This window comes from Thunnus thynnus, chromosome 18 (assembly GCF_963924715.1).
Source record: "Thunnus thynnus chromosome 18, fThuThy2.1, whole genome shotgun sequence".
Taxonomy (NCBI): domain Eukaryota; kingdom Metazoa; phylum Chordata; class Actinopteri; order Scombriformes; family Scombridae; genus Thunnus; species Thunnus thynnus.
This window is the reverse complement of record NC_089534.1, coordinates 21,805,711-21,826,636: the sequence shown is the minus strand read 5'-3', so window position 1 is coordinate 21,826,636 and position 20,926 is coordinate 21,805,711. Positions and strand designations below refer to the sequence as shown.

At 38.1% G+C, this 20,926-nt stretch overlaps 2 protein-coding genes across 2 annotated transcripts; one reads left to right on the top strand and one right to left on the bottom strand.

The window, feature by feature from the left end:
- Positions 1-22: 22 nt before the first annotated feature.
- slc35a1 (solute carrier family 35 member A1) lies at positions 23-5,935 on the top strand. The gene is made up of 8 exons (XM_067573374.1): positions 23-216; positions 502-682; positions 2,486-2,645; positions 3,865-4,017; positions 4,136-4,202; positions 4,492-4,668; positions 4,774-4,908; positions 5,072-5,935. The coding sequence occupies exons 1-8, from the start codon at positions 207-209 to the stop codon at positions 5,203-5,205; spliced, it is 1,017 nt and encodes a 338-aa protein (XP_067429475.1). The 5' UTR covers positions 23-206; the 3' UTR covers positions 5,206-5,935.
- Positions 5,936-6,736: 801 nt separating this feature from the next.
- rars2 (arginyl-tRNA synthetase 2, mitochondrial) lies at positions 6,737-19,946 on the bottom strand. The gene is made up of 20 exons (XM_067573373.1): positions 19,773-19,946; positions 19,538-19,611; positions 19,324-19,426; positions 18,037-18,120; positions 17,851-17,951; positions 17,693-17,748; positions 17,533-17,616; positions 17,350-17,426; positions 16,187-16,345; positions 14,538-14,644; positions 13,577-13,672; positions 13,283-13,343; positions 12,272-12,348; positions 11,297-11,421; positions 10,235-10,302; positions 9,972-10,081; positions 9,027-9,122; positions 8,794-8,868; positions 8,545-8,608; positions 6,737-6,928 (listed from the first exon to the last, which is right to left on the bottom strand). Exons 1-20 carry the CDS (start codon positions 19,806-19,808, stop codon positions 6,842-6,844), a joined length of 1,740 nt encoding a protein of 579 aa, XP_067429474.1. The 5' UTR covers positions 19,809-19,946; the 3' UTR covers positions 6,737-6,841.
- Between the last annotated feature and the right edge of the window lie 980 nt (positions 19,947-20,926).

The window sequence follows — 20,926 nt, the reverse complement described above, 5'->3', positions numbered from 1 at the left end:
CTTACTAATCTTGATCTCGTGCTGCATTGTGGGAAATGTAGGACGTGTGAGGGCAGGCAGAAAACTCAGATTTACTCTTTGATGTGTTGCAGGTTGGGCAACATTCCTCCCTCCACATTGGACACGTCTGTTGGTTTTCATGGCATGTAAAGTGAGCAGGATTATTTATTTCCTCGACAGTCGGACGGACACAAACCAGAGCAACAATGGCCGGCGGTGAGTTTTACCAATTAGCTTGTTACGCTAACGTTAGCTTTCGGCTTTCAACAACACGTTAGGAAGAAGAAAGCCAAGATTTAGAGTCTCTTGCAAATATCTGTCAGTTATAGTGTCGTCTTCAGTTAACGTGGGGATTGCAGCTGCTGTAACTGTTAAATTGTTGTAATAAAGTTGTCTATTTATGCTGTAGCGTCATATTTTAAACATATCAGTTAGTGACTGTTAGCTACATTATGTTCACTGACGTATTTCCACACTGCTACTGTCGCTCTCTCTCCTCAGAAAATGTAAGTGTGGTCTTCAAACTGTACTGCCTGACAGTGATGACACTGGTGGCAGCTACATACACGGTGGCATTGCGGTACACAAGGACCATCTCATCAGGAGACCTGTACTTCTCCACGACCGCAGTGTGCATCACTGAGGTCATTAAATTAATACTGAGCATGGGGATGCTCGCAAAGTAAGTGTTGCTCCATTACACTGACCGCAGGAGTATTTATGAATATTATACTCAAAGGACTAAGAAAGGACTTAAACAATTTCCCAGAGGTTAAAAGAAAACAAGTTCATGGATTCAAGGGTACTAGCTAGTAAACAGGAAAGTGTCTCACAAACAAGCCTTGAGGTACATGAATTTAAACCACAGGTAATGGATGATGTGGATCAGTGGTGCCCAACCTTCTTGGCTTGTGACCCCCTTAAAGTAAAATCCAACATAGGACCCCCTCTTTATATTGTAATGAAAGAGGGCTTAAAGAGATAGAATGCAGTAGTTTATAATAAATAAAGCAAAAATGAGAGGAAATCTTGAAAAAGTGTGTGTCAGAAATATGTGTTTTTTCTGTCCTATCCTGTTGAGACCCCTTAGATTAATCCATCAACCCCTTGGTTGGGAACCACTGATGTGGATAACAGTAGTCTGAGTGTGTTGTGACACTGTTCACAATGAGAGCAAGGATTATTTGTTACTGTAGTAGATACAAGACGGACCCACACACTGAATCTGAGCTCCCTTCTACTTTCTTTTATTTGCAACATGTTGACTAACAGTCTATATCAGGCAACTGTTTTTTATTTTTTATTTCCCTTAACCTCAGGCACTGCCTTGAATGATTACTTGGCTGTTGAAAGAGACTCAAGTTGAGACATGAGGTGTCAGACCAGGAATCCTCCTCTAACTAATGTGAAACATATCTGTTTATTTAGTGCTGTTTCCTTGTTTAACCTATTGAAAGACAAGGTTTGCTTACACTTGAACAAACTTTATTGTATAGCAGCTTTCATACAGGTCACTGCATTTTTAAACAACTGTTTATTGTAAACCAAGTTCAACATTCAGCATACAAATGTAAGATGTTCTCTGTTATACAAAATACTGAGTAGAATCTAACAGTGAACATATAATAAAATGATTTCAAACAACTGAATCTTAACATGAAATATCACTTTCATGAAGAGCAAGTAATAGAATGGTAGCAACTTAATACACAAATTAAAACTAAGTTTCCTTTACCGCAGTCTCCTATTCATGATGAATAGATACAAGACAAGAAAAACCTAAAACAAGAAAATAAATTAAAAAAATCCCTTAATACTACAATCATACATTCTAATCAAAAGCCAGGCTAACAAGGTTTTCAGTTTATGTTTTAAGATATCGACAGTTTCAGCTAGTCTAAGATCCTCAGGAAAGCTGTTCCAGCATAAAAACCAAAAGTTGCCTCACTGGATGCTATTGTTCTGCACTTTGTGTCGACTAAAACCTGAACCTGAGAACCTGAAGAGCCGCCTTTGCGCATTCCTTGCAACTCTTTTGTGCTTTAAAGGTCCAGTGTGTAAGATTTAGTGGCATCTAGCAGTGAGTTTGCAGATTGTAACCAGCTGAATACACCCCCCCCCCCACACCCCACCCCAAGCATGTAGGAGAATATATGGTGGCCGTGAAACTCACGAAAAACGTGAAAGGTCCTCTCTTGAGCCAGTGTTTGGTCTGTAGAAGAGGACCCACTCCCCATGTAGATATAAAAGGCTCATTCTAAGGTAACGAAAACACAACAATTCTTATTTTCAGGTGATTATACACTAATTAAAACATACTTATGAATATTATAATATTACACCAAATTAAGGTGCCACTAAATTCTACACCCTGCACCTTTAACGATTTTAAAGGGACATTTAAGAAATAACTCAGTGTACTTCAATTTAAGTGAATCATATGAAGTATGGAGTCATCAGTCTGTTTTTATATCTCCTCTTTCAGAGAAACAGGAAGCCCCAACAGGCTTAAGAACGCCATAATGGAACATGTGTTCTGCAGCCCAAAGGAGCTGCTGAAGCTGAGCGTGCCCTCAGTGGTGTATGCAGTTCAGAATAACATGGCCTTTGTCGCCCTGAGTAACCTCGATGCAGCAGTTTATCAGGTATGACCTGGATCCTGTTTCTGACGTTTAAATATAGTATTCAGTACCCTTTACACACTGGTTAGGCGTGGTGATATGGGAACTGTCGTGTGTGTCGTCTTTGTCCGAGCTGCACCCACTGTCATCACAAACACTAGAGCTGCAACTAGCTATTGTCTTCATTATCAGTCCATTCATTGTTCAGTCTGTAAAATGTCTTCAAATTGTTGTGTGACAAACAGTCCAAAAACCAAACAGATTCAGTTTACAATTATATACATTACATGAAGAAGAAAAGCAGCAAATCCTCTCATCAGAGAAACTGAAACCAGAGAGAGAGTGAGGAGTTTTTACTTCAAAAAGGACTTAAAGTGATGATCGATTATAAAAATGGTCGCAGATTTTTTTTTCCTGTCCATCTATGACTATCACTAAAAAAAGCACACTTGCGCTACCTTCATCAAATGATATCATTTTGGTAGCGGCACAAATGCAAATGAATGCAAAATCATACAGAGATTACTGTCATGTTTATGTTAATGTGGTTTTCTGACACGGCTGCAGTAAAATGAGTCAGTGCTCACTGCTCATCACTGCTGTCTGTCCATCAACTGTAGTTGGCTGCGTTGAGGAGGGTGGGTACATATTGGACAAAGTGTAGTTTGGCAGTTAGTCAAATCAAATACAGCTCCACAGCTGAGGTGTTAGACTGCAGCCTCTTCGATGTTTTTGTCTGACCAGCAGTCCAAAATCCAAAGATTTACCCAATTTAGAATGATTATAGGCCGATAAAAGTACTGTACATTTAGATAAGCTGAAGTTCAAATACTATATGAACATATGAACATCAGTGTTGGAAGTTTATGGTTTCCAGGCGTAAAAGGTGGTTGTTCTCTCTTTATATATAAGGCTGGGTATATTTAACAAAATAAGCCACACTTTTTAAATACATCAATGTTTAATTTTGTCATAAAATGAAACAGCTGGACAAGAAATTTGCCAAAATAAAATGTATTCAAAAATTGACAAGAATAATGATTTACACAAGGAAATATCTGATTAAAAAAAATAAATAAGATGAAGCATCAGATCAAGCATTCTGTATTTGATACCACCTCTAGCTGTATCAGTGTGAAATAGGGTGTTCCTGAAAAATGGCAGTTTTTCCCTGTTAAAATAATGTGATATAGAACATCAGATTTTGGACAATGTCAGTTCTGACCCCAGTTTTTCTGTTTAGGTGACTTATCAGTTGAAGATCCCGTGCACGGCGTTGTGCACAGTCTTAATGCTGAACCGCTCTCTGAGCCGGCTGCAATGGTTCTCCGTCTTCACGCTCTGTGGGGGCGTTACACTCGTACAGTGGAAGCCTGTAGAGGCCACTAAAGTTCAGGTAAGATTGGCACAAGTTCAAAATATAAATGCAATTACCATTGTAGTGACTCAGTGAATTTCTAATCCACTTCCTGTGGCTCACACTAACAACGTCTCTTCTTTTTTTCCCACCCCAGATCGAGCAGAACCCTTTTCTTGGATTCGTCGCCATTGCTATTGCTGTCCTTTGTTCTGGGTTTGCAGGTAAAGGTTGCCTAACAGATGTCTGTGTAAATGACAGAGTAGTTCCACCCTTTTGTTCAATATTGATTAAGCTACCTCATAATACAAATCCTTGTGTTAACTAAACATACAACGTGCTTGAACATCCACCAGCCAAGTAGTCGCACAATATTAAACTGATACTGACTGATGTCTTCCTTCATCAAGTTATTCTTTTAAAGAATGATGATTTTTGATGATATCAGATCACAAGCAGGAGATCAAATATTTTGCGAGTTGCACCTGACAGTTCGTCTTCTCTTTGATGAAGGTGTGTACTTTGAGAAGGTGTTGAAGAGCTCAGACACGTCTCTGTGGGTGAGAAACATCCAGATGTACCTGTCCGGCATTGTCGTCACCCTCCTCGGTGTTTACATGACCGATGGCGATAAGGTCCTGGAGAAAGGCTTCTTCTTCGGTTATACACCCTGGGTGTGCTTTGTAGTATGTGAGTAAGATTAAATCTGAAGATCTTTTCCATTTGATTTCACTTTTTTTTTTTTTTTCCCCCACATCATTCTGGCTGACGTTGCTCTCTTTGTGCACTTGCCAGTCCTCGCCAGCGTGGGAGGTCTGTACACGTCGGTGGTGGTGAAGTACACAGACAACATCATGAAGGGCTTCTCTGCTGCTGCCGCCATTGTTCTCTCAACTGTGGCGTCTGTCCTCTTGTTTGGATTACAGATAAGTAAGTTAGTCTCTCATATGTGTTGTTGGTATACTGATGCCTGAGAAAGAGATTTTTAGGGCTTCTGCAGGCGAGAGAAGGTGTTTGTCTTGGATTATAGATTCACCACTGCACCTCTGATTGACCTAATCTTCACTTATTCCTTTCTTTCCTTCTTGTGCAGCGATCACATTCTCCTCTGGAGCCATCCTAGTGTGTGTGTCCATCTATCTGTACGGACTTCCAAAACAGGACACATCCAAGCTGATCCAGAAGGACACAGACAAGGAATCTAAACAGAAACTGATCAATGTGTGACCCGCAGCAGGAGGAACCTCTACCACTGGTGGACCAGGTCTGTGTTGGGGTCCCTCTGTGGTGACACTAAATAATCCCCAGCATTAGGGGTGGGATCTGGATTTGAGAGCCACTCCTGTTATTTTACAAGTGGACACTCTTGTGTTGGCCCTCAGTTCTTTAATGTAAGTCTGATCTCTCTCTGATGATGCCCACAGACACCTACATGGGACTGGTTGAAGGACTATGAACATATACATATGATTGATGATTTATTTCTTTATGCCAAAATGATTTGGGAAATCTTTCAGTTGATATAAAAAAACTGGCCCTATTAGCTAGCTGCTATTAACATTTGTAAATAACTAAGCAATCAGTGACGTCTTGTAACTCCTATTCAGCCAGAATGGAGTCATAAGTAGTACTTTGTCTTATTTTGATGCCTCCATGTATCCTATAGGGGTCATATAAATATCACAACTCCTGTCAGAGTTTGTTTTTAATTTTCAATCAGCAGTCTGTTTTAAACTGTGCAACGTGAGAATCTTATGTCCATATCACATAGTGTTGATTCTGAATGTGAGGAAAACGTACTTGAAGAATGGTGACAGACTGCATGTGTGACAACATGTTTGTAATATCTTCTCTCCAGTGTCTTTCATCTTTTGTATCACATCTGTGCTGTGTACTGTTTTGAAAGTCATTTTAATGCTTTTATTAAAATTGGATGGATATGTGTTAATTTACAAAACAGGCACCATTTCTGAGTTCTACTCAAAATCATCTCCAGCAATAATCTAGGGCTGCAACTAACGATTATTTTCATTATCAGTTAATCTGTCAATTATATTCCCAATAAATCAATTAGTTGTTTGGTCTATAAAATGTCAGAAAATGGTGAAACATGATGATCACCGATTCCCAAAGTCCAAGATGATGTCCTCAAATGTCTTGTTTTGTCCCAAACAACAGTCCACAACAGAAAGATGTAAGTTTATGTCATAGAGGACGAAAGAAACCAGAAAATATTCACATTTTAGAAACTAAAATCAGGGAATTTGGACTTTTTTTTTCTTTCTTAAAAAATTACTCCAAACAATGTATCGCTTATCAAAATAGTTGGTGATTAACTGAATAGTTGACAACAAATTGACTAATTGTTGCAGCTCTATAATAATCAAAATAAACTGAGGACAGCATATGGACTGCAACACATTTTCAGCAGATCAGCTTTTTTATGCCAGAAAGTCTCCTGTGTTTGATCAAAAAATCAAAGAACAAAAGCTTAAAAGTACCACTTTGACTCATTTATTACCAGCATTTCAGTCCTCAGATCATCAGTTTCCAAAGGTCGAAACTATTTAATGAGCCAGTGACGTTCACATCAGCCGTGGCACAACAATGACTGGTTTTACACTGTTGAAGACAGTGAATATAAAACCAGGTGACTCACTGAGGAGTAACTTGCTTCGATTTACGACATCCCTGATCACTATCTGTGTCGCAGAGTGGAAGTCTAAGACAATGGCAATGATGCTTCTGTGCATGATAGTATCTTTTAAAATGTAAGGCTCTTTATTTACAATACAAATGATCTGCAGCAATATGGTACAACATCAGTGAAATAACACACGTATTGACAGACTTTTGGTAACTTTCACATCTTATGAACCGGTGTGATGCCGAGGATCCTCATCCCATTGGCCAGGACTGAGCAGGCTCCACTGAACAGTCGTAACCTTGCCTGTTGACATTTAGAAAATTGTAAGTTCATGAACAGTCAACCACATTAGTTTAACACACTGATCTACTAATTATGTTCAGGCTGATTAACAATTAACTAATTCATTGAAGGATATGGCTGGCGATAGATTCAAAGTAAGGTATTCTGTGTGTATTCAAAGCTTGATATATCGTATTCCTCTGCTGTAGACCTTCATTGTTGTCCAAAAACTATTAAAAACATACATGCATGGAAAGATGGCTCCATTTACAGAGCTTCACTAGCTTTTTGCGTTACATATCACAATTTCTTTGTACTACATTGTATATTTCAGTGTATCATACAGATTCGTTCATACAAGATCAAGAGGCACGAATGAGCGATTTGAGATAATTTATGGCATTCATCAATTATATCATACTTAGAATTTTCTCTAAGGATTAAACTAAATTTACGAGTGGTCCAAACCCGTCATACAAGTCATGAACAGATAATCTCTGCCTTTCCTCACAGGGAAAAACACTTGTTTGATTTAGAATTATAATTTCTTAATCTGAATGAATTTAGAGTTTAAATATGATACCGAAATCAACTAAAATAAGATATATGCATATAACTAAAACAAACTATGCAAAATTAATATACCGTTCACCATATTATCATCATCATCATGTTATCCAATTTACCGAGAAGGTTTTTAGATTTTATTGTCATATTTTGCCGCAGCAACTTCTACATTTCAGTAGTTGGTAGATCATTTCTGTCACTCTGACAGCTGCAGGTGTCTGTCCAGCATCAGTCCTCTGTCGCAGCTGACAGTGTAACATTAACCGCTGTAGGCTATAATATTCTCTTTTCTAATATCTCTGTGAAGGTCACAATCCTTGACTGCCTCGCTTTAGAAAGACATATTTTAGCATTTGACTTAATGTCTCAGTATAACACTGCTGTGATGACACACCATTGGCAGCCAGATTAATATTTTCTAATTGTTTTGGGTCCCTTACTACTGCCACTCTGCTGATTTCTGAAAGCAGGCACATAATTTACAAGTTCGGGCAGTTAAGAGAGTTTGTTGAATCCGACTTGATCGAGCAAACCTCAGAAAAAATACGAGTTTTAGGAGATAGAATACGAAAATGTTCTTGCATGAGCCGCAATGTTTATATATGCTGTAAAGCAGTACAAACCTGTGGCACAAAATGTTAAATTCATTGCAAAAGTAACAACTGTGTTTTACAGACTGTGATGATTATGTCTGTTTTTGGTAATTATACTAATATATTTAATCAATCAATCAATTTTTATTTATATAGCGCCAAATCACAACAAAAGTCATCTCAGGGAGCTTTTCACATAGAGCAGGTCTAGACCGTACTCTTTAATTTACAGAGACCCAACAATTCCCCCATGAGCAAGCACTTGGCGACAGCGGTAAGGAAAAACTCCCCTTTAACGGGTAGAAACCTCAAGCAGAACCGGGCTCTTGGTGGGCGGCCATCTGCTTTGACCAGTTGGGTTGACTGCTATTTTTAGTGTAGCAACGATCTACTGATTGTAAAGTGTTACATCAATCACCTCAAAATCTGCTGTAATGCATTTTTAAAAGAAAAAAAACATAGAGGAGTTTTTCCTACCTGTGCAACATCCTGAGGACTTCCTCTTACTGGCAGCTCTCGGTGTGCTGAGGCGATCAGGTGGCTGGAAAATATTGGAGAGGAAGAATATGAGCACCCTTGAGTACACAGTTTAATTATCATGTCTACAAGCAAAAAGCCTGTAGACATGTAGACATCATTAAAGCTCCACTGGTTGTAAAGAAGCAGCTAAATATTGCGTTGCCTGCACAATGCCCAGCCTCCCAAGCAAAACACCCTGATCCTTACCACAGCTTCAATAAAAAGTTGACGAGATGTTTCGGTTGCAGATCCTGGGCCGACTGGTACAACACCTCATCATAGCTACAAACAAAGAAGAGTGTGTTTTCTTGAAAGATACGTAGCAGATGTTGACACAACACTGGCAGAGTGTGACTGCTTCTTTCATTGTCTCACACATGGCATGATAACAGGCAGAAAAACTGGAAGATAACAGGTTTTAAAAAGGGCAGTTTACTTACCGAAGGAGGTGCTGCAGAATACTGACACTCGTCTGCTCAAGTAGAAGTGATGGATTGAACGCAACTGCCTCGATGCCTTCATTCCTCCGCATTAAACTGCAGTAACAGTAAAGATGTGAATGACCAACTTCATAAGTCAGCTGGTTGTGTTATATACAGTTTATAGATGTATATTTATAGACTAATATCTTTTCTTTAGTGCCTCTTTTATCCTTAACACAGACAAAATCCCAGCAGGAGCGATAGAGAATTATCAGCTGATTAAGTTTGATTTAAATGCAAACAAAAACTAAAACAATAACACTAAGACCTGATAACTGAAATCAGCTGGTGTTAGAAATAAAAACCTGCAGACTCTTATTCATAGTGGTACAGGACTGAAGCACTGTATTTAGGTACACCTCTGAGGCACTGTAGTTTCTTGTTGCTTTGAAGATTCAGATTTCACAGGCAAAACATATGATTAAAGTGGTTAAAATAGCTCTACCTGGACCATCTACAACATTAAAATGCTGTTTACATGTAAAATTCCAATATATATATATAATAATCTAAGACTAAGAAGTGGTTATTAGTATTTTTACTTTTACTTATACCTTTGTACTTTTAACTTACATGGTATTGCTACTTTTTAATTAAACAAAGAATCTCCACCACTGAGATCCAGGACTGATGCAGGAAATTGTTAAATCCTAATTATCGTCTTGCAACAGTTGACTTAACACATTGAAGTGAGCATTAGTTAATTAGTCAAATACTTGAACGACACAATTCAAGATGTGAGATTGAGCATTGGTGAAAGTATGTTTTCCACTGTTTTCTGACATTTTATGGACTAAACAATTAATCAAAAATTATCAGCAGATTAATCAGTAAAGAAAATAGTCTACTACTGGAATTCCTACTATCATGTTCCATTATTTTAAGTGGCTGATGAATACCGACCTGCAGAGTCGAGCGTGTGTGTACTGGAGGAAGACGCCTGTGTCTCCCTGAGCCTGCAGCATCCGGTCCCAGTCGAACTTATAGTCCGACTGCAGGGGACCTTTGAAGTCCTGAAACAAAGTCAATGAAAGACATGATGAAGGAGCTTCAAATCTCCCATTGCATTGTGCAGACAAACCAAGAAATGAGGCAGGTTGTAGATGAATATTTGACTGAAGAGCAAAGGTAGAGTTTAAATCTGTTGTTTTGTTGTAATAATTCACCTGGACTATTAGTGCACTGATTCCCACTTTCTCTGCTGTGTCCTCGGGGTTGTCCATTTCCTTTGTTGCTATAAAGTGTAAAATAGGAGTTAATTAATCCCACAACAGGTCCTTTCCTTCGCACCATCATGCATAGAAGAGATGAACTGTGTAGTGTTGGTGCCAACTTATTTTGATTTGCATTCAATTATTTGTTCTCTTTACAACAGTGGTCTTGTCAGTCAATATCCTGATTACAGGAATTTCTTATGAGCCGTTACCAAAATTATCCTGATATAATGAATAAAAAATATTATTATCTTGAATTACACTGTAGTTGAGACAACTGGGAGTATCCATGTTCAGCTGGAGGTGTTGTTTTTGTCAAAATTAAGTCTGTGTCCCAGTTCCGTACTGCATACTAACATACAGTATATACTATACTACAGTTTATATTACAGTTTACTGTTTTTGCAGCTATTATACAAGAAATCAACATACTTAACAGTTTTATGCTAACATGAAATGGTAAAAAAAGTCCACCATGGGATATCAATCAATCGACCTGGGACTTAAAAATGCTAAAAAACTAACAAAGAGTCAGCAAAATGTTTTTCCAAAAATGTAACCACCATTTTTTGTTTTCTGATGTGTTTCTGAAGGTGTTTCACCACCGTCAACATTTAGTTTTCATTTTCATCTGTGAGCAGCTCAGAGCTACAACAGTTAGTCGATTAATCAATCGACAGAAATCGCTTTGAGTCCATTTTTGAGCAGCTGTAAACACCAATAAGACTGAGAGACACTAAAATGCAGTGTAGAAAATGTCAATGTCATTCCTATATTACTGTGCCAAAGTTACTATAATGATGATTATTGATGTCAAAATGCTTCATGTAGCACCTTTACAGTAATACCTTTATACATACAGGTATCACTATCTCAATATTTACATTGCATATACCATTTGTTTGAGCACCGGCGCATCAGTTTAGACTTAATACCAGGACACATGCAAATAGATTTTTGGCTCTGAGCCATGATGCTAAATAACTTCTTAACTTCCTGTTTGACAGACTTTACTTTTTGACTGGCTCATGTTGTGTAGCATCCTGGCCCGGGCCTCGTCCAACACGTCCTCCAGAAACACCACCTCACCGCTCCTGGTCTTCATGCCCTGCACCAGGCCGAAGGGCACGTGCTGACATCTGCAACAGCGCCAACACTTCACATTACACCAGAGGCAGCGTGAAGACAAATGTTTCTAATTAAAACTGCTGTCTGTTGAGAGGAGTGATGATTCCAAACAGTATTGCAAAATCCAAGATGATTTACTGACGCTGTTTTTAAAGGATATGGCTGGAGATTTATGTTTTTACATGCACAGAGCCAAACCAACAATGAATTGATCCTCCTTACAAGTATTGCATGTGCATCCAAAGCCTGATATATTTATTCCTCTGTGTCGTAGACCTCCATTATTGTCCAAAAATGATCAAAAACACATCAATGAGCCACACTGTTGCAGTGGGTGACATGTACTACATTGTACATTGTAAATAACTTTAGTATAAGTAAGTGAAGAAGTTGTGTTATGTCGCACAAAAAGCTAGCAAAGGTCTGTAAACAGAACCGCACTCGCAGTGGCATCTGCCGTACAAGGAACTACTCTCTGGAGACTGATACTCATTGGTATTACTCTTTGGAGCCGTTTCTAAACAAACTACTGTACCCAAACAGTTTTTGGACAACAACGGAGGTCTACGGCACAGAGGACTGAGATATATCAGGCTTCGGATACACACACATTACTTGTAAGTACATCAATTCATTGTTGGTTTGGCTCTGCACATAAGATTTGTTGCCAATAAGAGTTGGTTAAAATTATTAAGACAGCTGATAGGATAGCAAGGTGAGATTGGACTGCACACATACTTGATTTCCAGCTCCATGTCAAGAGTGTGAAAAGTCAATTACAAAACAACACACTGCTACCATTTTACTTGTCATTTAACCTGTTGTGTGTGTGTGGATGAGTTCAGGTATTTTTCCTGCTACCTGTCAGCCCAAGAATGTCCCAAAGCGAGCAGGATCTGGAACAACTGGTGGAAGTGATTTGCTTGACTTTTGTCCGTCTTAAAAAGAAAAACAACTGCAGTTACTGTACAGCAAACGGATAAAAAAAAGCAACAATAAAGGGCATGTATAGTGTGTAAAAGAAAACAAGCAGTAAGAGATGAACACATCATGACACAGTGGGAAAAACATATGATTACTGTGTGTCTCTGTGCTCTATAATGGACTGGTTTTACTGTCACAAACAGCCAAACAGCGAGTCTAACGGGGGAAACCAGACTGGCAGAGCTCACACGTACGTCACAGACTCTCATTTAAATCATTCAAATTATTTTCAGATTGTGGGTAAAATATCCAGTCGTTCTTTTTGCATTTTTGTCTGTGGCTATTGTGATATTTGTCATGTTTTGCATTCCCATTCACTTGAATGAGAAAGTGTGTCCAAACTTTGACGGGTATTGTATTTGTTTCTGCTATGAACAAAGTGAATAAAAATGACAATCACCTTTTGTAACGCTAAATGATAGTCATGAAAAGTGAATACATTGCTGTTGAGTTAGCGTGCATTACAAAAAGACATGAACGGCTCTTGAATTTAGAGGGAACAGGTGCACTTGTGTTAGTTTTCCTTAAAACTGATGCAGGAAAAAAGGTGAAAAAGTCACCTCATGTCTTGATTATGTTGTTAAATATTTACAACTAAAAAATCTGCTGACACAAGGCCTTCATCAAAGTATAATGGATGGCTAATGGGTAATAAAAACACCATTTGAATGAAGAAAACTGTAATATTGAAGATAACTGGAGGTCCACCATTAAAATTCCATCATCTACTGATGACTTATGACTGCCGAAACTGGCAATTTGATGATGATTGAATGTGTTTTGTATTGTGTGTTGAGTTGCACAAATTGTTCCTTCAGGTCTTTTAAATACAGCGGTGAAACAGTTAAAAGGTAAATGTAGTGAGCTTGAGTGCACCAGTGTTCTTACCACATAAATCATCTCGTCAAAACGGTGCTTTTCTCTACGGTCAATGGCTGCAGCAATATCTCTGAAATAAAGAAAATCCATTTCTAAATGTCTTATGAATTATTCATTTGATGATTCAATATTTTCTGTGCTTAATTTTTTTCTTTCAGATTTCAGTCACGTTACAACCTGTGGACTGTTTCAGTACCTCTTCTCCAGGCCTGCACAACTTATAGGAAACTTATAACTTATAGCCGGACTTAAAATTCTACATTTGTGCTCATTTAAAATGACCATATATGTGACTATATTTACCTGGTGATGTAGAGAGTTGTGCCGTCACTGCGCAGCACTGTGCAGATGCTGCTCATGTCTCCAGTGGGAGAGAGATCCACTACACCAGTCCCCTTCCTGTAAACACGACAACTTCTATAAAATCCAGTCCCTGTAGGGTTTCATTCATGTAATCATACATCAATGTCGACTGCAGTGAAAGAGCATTCACTAAATTAATTCTGCATAATGTCCACATGAAGATTTTCACAAAACGATAAAAGTCATCAAATTAATAGAAAATAAGTAAAATCTTCTTATTTTACAACACATGGACATCATAATACTGAAGCGACACTGATTTTTAAGTCTGATCCCAATATTGGTATGCATTTTAAAAAAAATCTGACAATTATATAATCAACCAATATTACATTAATACATTTTTAATTGCTCAATTTTTTTGAGAACTGTGACCAAGATAAATACTGAGTGAGACACTTACAGTAGAAGTTTAAAAATAAACGTGTCAGTGATCTCTGATGGACAAACCATGTACATGACACAGTTTCTAAAATACCTCTAAAATATTTTTGGTATTTCTGTACTGCAGTTAGTTGAGATAAGATCAAATTGGCCATTAATAACAGCCTGACTGGTTTATTTCATTTCACTGTTAGTTTATCAATCACTTCAGTGTTCACTTCTAACACAAGATTTCAAACCAACCATATTATTATATTACCTGCCTTCTCAAAATAAATCAATAACAAAAACACAGATGGTTCTGCCGATACTTTAAACATTATTCTTCTAGAAGATGTCAATCAATGACAGTCGACTAAACATTAATATTGCTCATTAAGTTCATCTTGTACAATTATTTGATCTGTCTGACTCTAGTGGCAACCTGGTAAATAAAACATGATCTGTCAGCCTCTTAACACATTGATGTTTACTTTCTGTTCGTTACTGATCAAAGGCATCACATACTGTCACATACTCAGAGGTTTTCAACAGGCCTCGGCTCTGCAGCTGATGCACCACCTCCTGGGCTTGGTCTTGGTGAAAGGACTCCCCGGAGTAAATATCAAAGTGGATCCCTAACCGCTGACAATGAAAGATATGAAATTAAATATCATGCATGTGTACATTTCAGAGTTTAAACTTGTGACCATGGAGTGTACTGGAGTCTGTTCCAGAAAGCAGGTTTAACAAACTCTGAGCCAAACTCTGAACTGTGAGTTGATGAACGCTGAGATGAAAAACTCTGATTTTTGGTTCGAGAACAGCTGATCAGAGATCATTCAATCAACTGTTGACTTGAGTATGTTCACTCTGGGTTAAGCTTGTGTGGTGGATCATCATCAATGGTGCTCTGATACTACGATTCACCATGGCAACAGGTAAATAAAAGGCAGAGGCTCCATTTTAATCCAGTGGACATAGAAACATAAATGCATGTGTGTGTGGACTGTGTGTATTTATCTTTAAAAAAAAGTGTCATTAAGTTAACACAATAACATTTTATTCAGTGTTTAATTAATCATTTATAAGACTTATGTTTACTTAATTGATGATAAAGTGGAATCTGACTGTGTATCAGGCTGCAGCTACATTACATTTAAATATATTTATTCAACTTCAATCTGATGGGAGGCAACTGAAGATGAAAAACATATAGTTGAAGGTTTAAAAAATATATAAATCAAACAGATAAGACATAGAGACATGACTGTAAGTTCACAATCTGATCCAGTAATATTGTGTTTGGTGATTTGCACTTGAAAAGGCGACGAGGTTCAAACAGTAAATTTTTAAACGTCTGTTTGTATCTCGGCTCAACAGCATTCAGTGACTTTATTTCAACTACTTCAACAAACGTAGTAAATTTAAACATCATCACTGAAAAGCTGTTAAAACATCTCAAGACTACAAACTACATTCTGCAGCCGCACAAATATTAACGTATAATCTCCAATATTATGGGAATGATGTTCCATCAGTGCGACCAATCACATCACGAGTGACAGAGATGATTATTATTGATGTTATATGTCTAAAGCTTCATACCGATTTTTTAAATTTTAAACTGAGATGACACATTATGTGCAATAAAGATTTCAGTGCAGGAGCTGCTCTAACAAACTGACACAGTGTTATAACAGAAGGACATGCAGAGGTTTTATTCTGAGCTGAGGCTGAATTCACGCTGATATTTGAATGTGAAGGCAAAAACCGCTGTTCAAAGAAATGACTGATGTGCATTAAAGCGGTAACTTTAAATAGTCCTTGTGTAACAACCAGGATTTTGATTCTGACAGACAGTAAACCTCCACTAATGAATGCGCTTCGATACGCACTTTGATACGGACTGAATGAACGAGGAAATGAAACAGCGTGTCTGGCTCTGCAGGAGGGAGGAGACAGACAGAAACTCAGGGTTTGTTGAAGATAACCTGTCTGTGAGGAGGTTAGGTTCACAGAGTCAGTTACCGTGGTAACTGACCCAGAGTTTAAGTTACCTCTCTTTCTAGAACTGAAAACATCTCCCTCATCTCAGGGTGAACAAACTCAGAGTTTTCACTAAACCTGCTTTCTGAAATACACCCCTGGTCATTCTGTCATGCTGCTCAGTCCTACTGGCTGTACCTTGTAAACGTGTTGATACTCGTCTACGGTGATCTCCCTGAACTGTTGCCATAACGACACTGCCTGGCTCTCATGTTGTTCCAGCTGTCTAAAGAAGTCTCTGGCAGCCAGCCTCATATTCTCATTGTGTTCTGCCTCCTTGTTCACTTGAACATAAACCTGCAAGACACAAACATATGAAATATACTGTACACCACATACTGCCACAGTAATGTTTGTATTTCCCCAAAGCATAGCCAGAAAAGGACGCACTCCAGGGGAAAAACAGCAAAATTATCCCCTGATGTGTTGATCTTTTGGGCAAATTTAAGCTGACAAATCTGCAGACGCCTTTGCAGCATGAAGCCTTCATCAGAACATCTATAACAGCAGTAAGTTTTTAAAGGATACATCATGTGATCACCAATCACCACAAAACAATTTCAATTAAAAAATGTAAAAGAATTAAAAAGACACATACACAGACACAAAAACACAAGTTCCACACTGATAATGATATCCCATTAACCATAATGCAATGCCCCGAAGTAACAGTTTCGAAAAGACATAAACATAACATTACAAAAAATGTTAAAGAGTCATTTAAACCATGTGGGACCATTGCCAATCCACAACATTTCTCTTTGAGACAGAAATTTCCAGAGGTCTCCACCACAAATCAGTGACATCTGTTCAAGGCCAACAAACAGCAAAGTGGAAGATCAATCATTGTTCACTTCCATATGGTGTTAAGCCACAGTATGCTCTGTGTTTTTGGTTCTTTTTGCAGTTTTGTGCTCCGAAATTCAAAGTTTTCTATTTGTTTGATCAACATACATGTTTGAACAAAGGCAGGTTAACATATAAATTACATAGGCAGCATTGCAGTTGACAAACCGTCTATAGTATGATCTGAAGCATTTATGGCACTTTTCATATTGTATTTTGGAGGATACACACATTGCTGTTTATTTCTGAGAGCACCCAATGCAGGAGAAGTACACCTGTTTCTTCCAATGAACTGGTCCATAGACATTTTACAGCATTTATACCTTGAACCACCAAAACTCTTAACTCAATGAATGAAATTGTTGATGGTTGAGATGGTGGTTCACCTCATCACAGCTCGCTGTGGTTAGAGTTGGTGGCTGTCTATCTTTCTTTGTCCAAACAGGCAAACTCACCTCAAACAAATGCTGTAAGGGATTCTGTTTCAACTTCTCCTGAGATCCAAACTGACTGAATCCAGCTCCCAGCAGACCTGAGACCCCAAAAAGGAAAGAAAAAGACAAAAAAAAAATTCCCTAAATTTTATGAAACCAGATTTGAATGTTTTACACAATAACATGTTTCCATTATTCACTCACCGAACTGCATACCCCAGTCACCGAGGTAGTTCATACGAATAACATTGTTTCCTAGGGTCTGTTTTAGGTTAGCAATGAAGTTACCTGGAGACAGAGTTGACATGTTTTAGTCCAGATGATGTGAATTTATCACCAATTTAAAATCAAAGCCAAAACTCACCAATAATTGTAGATCGCAAGTGTCCAGCATGAAATTTTTTGGCGATATTTGGAGAGCTGCAACGTATAAACACATTAATCATGTCTGATAACAATTTATAAAGGGTAAGATCTTTCATGAGGTGTTTAAGAATATATATCAACACTTGTCAAACATACCTGTACTCCACTAACGTTGTTCCTCTCTTGAGGTTATTAAAAAGTTCACTATTTAACCCAAATTTGTCATCCTCTCCGTTTTCAAATGGCTCCAATATTTTCTGGAACAGACATAGGAAACAGATGATTGCAACAGCAAAAGCAGTTGAAACTATTGTTTTCATCACTGTGAAAGAAAAAACAAACCTGCGCAAGAAGTGTGCGATTAACTCTGAAGTTGATCACTCCACGACCAGCAGATATGTCTTCCACCACACTGTCCTGCTTCAACTGAAAAATAAAAAATGGACTACAAATCAAAAACAATGTTTTATGTTATGGGTCAAATTTTACAAGCCATGTGTGTGTTTAAATTCAGGATAATATTAAATATATAGAGCATCTACACAATATGTGTGTGTGTATTTATAAATTTGCAAACTTGCTTGCCTCTTATTGCCCCTTCAAGGAACAAATAAAATATTCTGAATTGAACTGAACTGAAATATACAATTTATATAGACAACCAAACATAGTCTATATACAGTGACTGCTGCCCATCTAATCTGTAAAAACCAGTAATCTACTGGTCTAAGACCCTCTACTCTTCTGGTTCCAGGCTTTCCACAAGATTTTGAAACCTGGCTGCAGATATTTGCTCTCATTCAGACACAAAATCGTCATGAGGTCACACTGATGTTGGGTGATATGATGACTCACAGTCTGTGTTTCAGTTCATCCTGAAGGTGTTTGATGGGGTTGAGATCACAGCTCTTTGCGGGCCAGTCAAGTTCTTCCACACCAAACTCAGAAAAATATCTCTTGAAGCAGCACTTTGTCTTTATTTTCAGTACTGACTGGTCTCTTGATTCATAGATTAGTTGTTTGCTCCCTACAAATTTGTTTATTTAACTATTTTGTTAACTGATGAATTCAGTTAGTTTTCAAGCAAAATATATAAAATATTTCCTTGTTTTAGCCTCTCAAATGTGACGATACGCAGCTTTTCTTTTCTTTGTCCTAGTAAATCTGATTATGTTTGGAGTTTGGACTGTTGGTCAGTCAAAACAAGCAATTTGGAGAGGGCTTCTTTAGAAAGAGAACAGGGAAGCGTTTTCTTTGTGGAATTGCTCTTCATGTATTTAACTCTCTTTCACTAAAAATATACTGCAAAAAATAGGAAAAACATTTCTTTATGGACCTTGCTTTGTGTGCTAATATATCCTCCTAACAGGAAAGGAACTTCCCAAGAGGACTTTATTGCCTAAAATATCATTGAATGCTGTTGCATTTACATTTCCCTTAATCTAAGATAAGCAGCCAAACTTAAATCACTGAAAATAGTCCCAAAACTACACAAAAGTACTGTTGGATTACTATACCTTTTCAGTGATTTTGCTTCCAGATGAAATAAAGTTTGAGAGACTTTTGAACAATGTGACAACAGGACAAAATTTGCAAACATAGTATATTTGTTATAGCCTTTAATCATACCCGAGTGGCCAAGTCTTCTGTTTGCAGCTGGATGTCTCCACTGGATGGTAAAATGCCACTGACTCGTAACGTGCTGAGCGACAGTTTGAAGTCAGCAGTTTGCCTGAGGAGAACAATTAGGGGAAAAAAAGGGCTTAAAGGTCAGGCAGGGGTGGAGTATCTCATTAAACACAACACTGACAGGATTAATATGAGCAACACAAACACACTCAACTGTTTCTTAAAGACAGGTGCTGCTGACAGAGCTGGTATGAGGGCTTCCTCAGACTGCTGCAGCGTCCTGCCCAGCTGCACAACAAAACACATTTCAGTACACATTAATATGAGGTAAGTAAGCCTGAATACAGCTGAACACAGTCCTGCCTCTCTTATTTTGACTTGCTCCAGGGTCAAAGCATGCTTCAAAGTTTAGCATTAGCAGCCATTTTTAAGACTTCTTGCTTCATTACCTTCGCTGCTATTCTTCTTCTAAAGAAACACGCCATGTTTCCTGCACGTGCGAACACAATTTAATTATGACATTAATGTAAAATTAGATAATTCTGCACATGATGCGTTCACATTCACATTGACACTGTAGCTAACTGGACTTCCACCGCTTCCTCTCAGCTCGTCCAATCACAGGCTTCGCTTTCCAACGACGTCAGACAATAGAAAAGGTGTGTTCGATTATTTTCTCCGCTGCTCCCGACAGTCGGTAGATTTCCCCCATCCGGACACTTAAAGGACAGGTTCACAATTTTTCAAGTCTTGTCTTAAAACAACAGTCAGGAGACCAAATTAACATTGAAATGCTGTAATCATTCCTCCTGTTCATACTGACCATTAGAAGATCCCTTCATAATGCACTTACAGTGTAAGTGATGGGCACCATCCACAAGCCTCCCTCTGTGCAAAAATGTATGTAAAAGTTTATCTGAAGCTAATATGAAGCTTCAGCATCCAAATGAGTCAAATCAAATCAAGTAGATATCTTTCAATATTACAGTCTTTTTAGTGCCAAAGTTCCTCTTTTTGTTACTATGCTTCCACCACAGCTCAACAGGGAAACACTGTCCAAAGAAACAAAGAGGGAATTTGATGCTAAAAAGACTGTAAATGTGGCAGATATCCACTTGATGTGACTAACTGAGACTGCTGAAGCCTCATATAAGCTTCACATCAACTTTTAAATGCATTTTTGGACACAAAATGATTGTGTGGACACACTATGGATTTTGGCCCCCATCATTTACATTGAAAGCACATTTGAAGAGGATCTTTGAATCACCAGTATGAACAGGAGGAATGATTACAGCAAGAAAACCTCTTTCAGTGTTTACATGGACACCTGACTGTTGTTTTAAGACACACTTGAAAAATTGTGAACCTGTCCTTTAACAACAGGATAAATAACACAAGTGGCTGAGACTCGTTGGGTTTGGGGGCCCTGAAAAAGCTGTAAGTTGTTTATTATGCAGCATCTTTCTATTTTCTATTAGAATATAAAGCAATTAATCAAAGTTAAAAAAAATTAATCCTGGAGTCACAAAACTGGCAGTGTGTGCTATACATGTATGAGTGAGACCGCTACCACAGTCTTTTGGTCCAATATGGTGATTGG

Bases quoted from the DNA above. Each gene is read 5' to 3' on its own strand.
- slc35a1 (XM_067573374.1), top strand. The intron at 4,018-4,135 runs GTAAGATTGGCA...TTCCCACCCCAG, and splicing joins TAGAGGCCACTAAAGTTCAG to ATCGAGCAGAACCCTTTTCT. The intron at 4,669-4,773 runs GTGAGTAAGATT...TGCACTTGCCAG, and splicing joins CTGGGTGTGCTTTGTAGTAT to TCCTCGCCAGCGTGGGAGGT.
- rars2 (XM_067573373.1), bottom strand. From the start codon at position 19,808: ATGGCGTGTTTCTTTAGAAGAAGAATAGCAGCGAAG. The intron at 8,869-9,026 runs GTAAGTAAACTG...CTTTGTTTGTAG, and splicing joins ATTCTGCAGCACCTCCTTCG to CTATGATGAGGTGTTGTACC. The intron at 8,609-8,793 runs GTAAGGATCAGG...AATATTTTCCAG, and splicing joins AACTTTTTATTGAAGCTGTG to CCACCTGATCGCCTCAGCAC.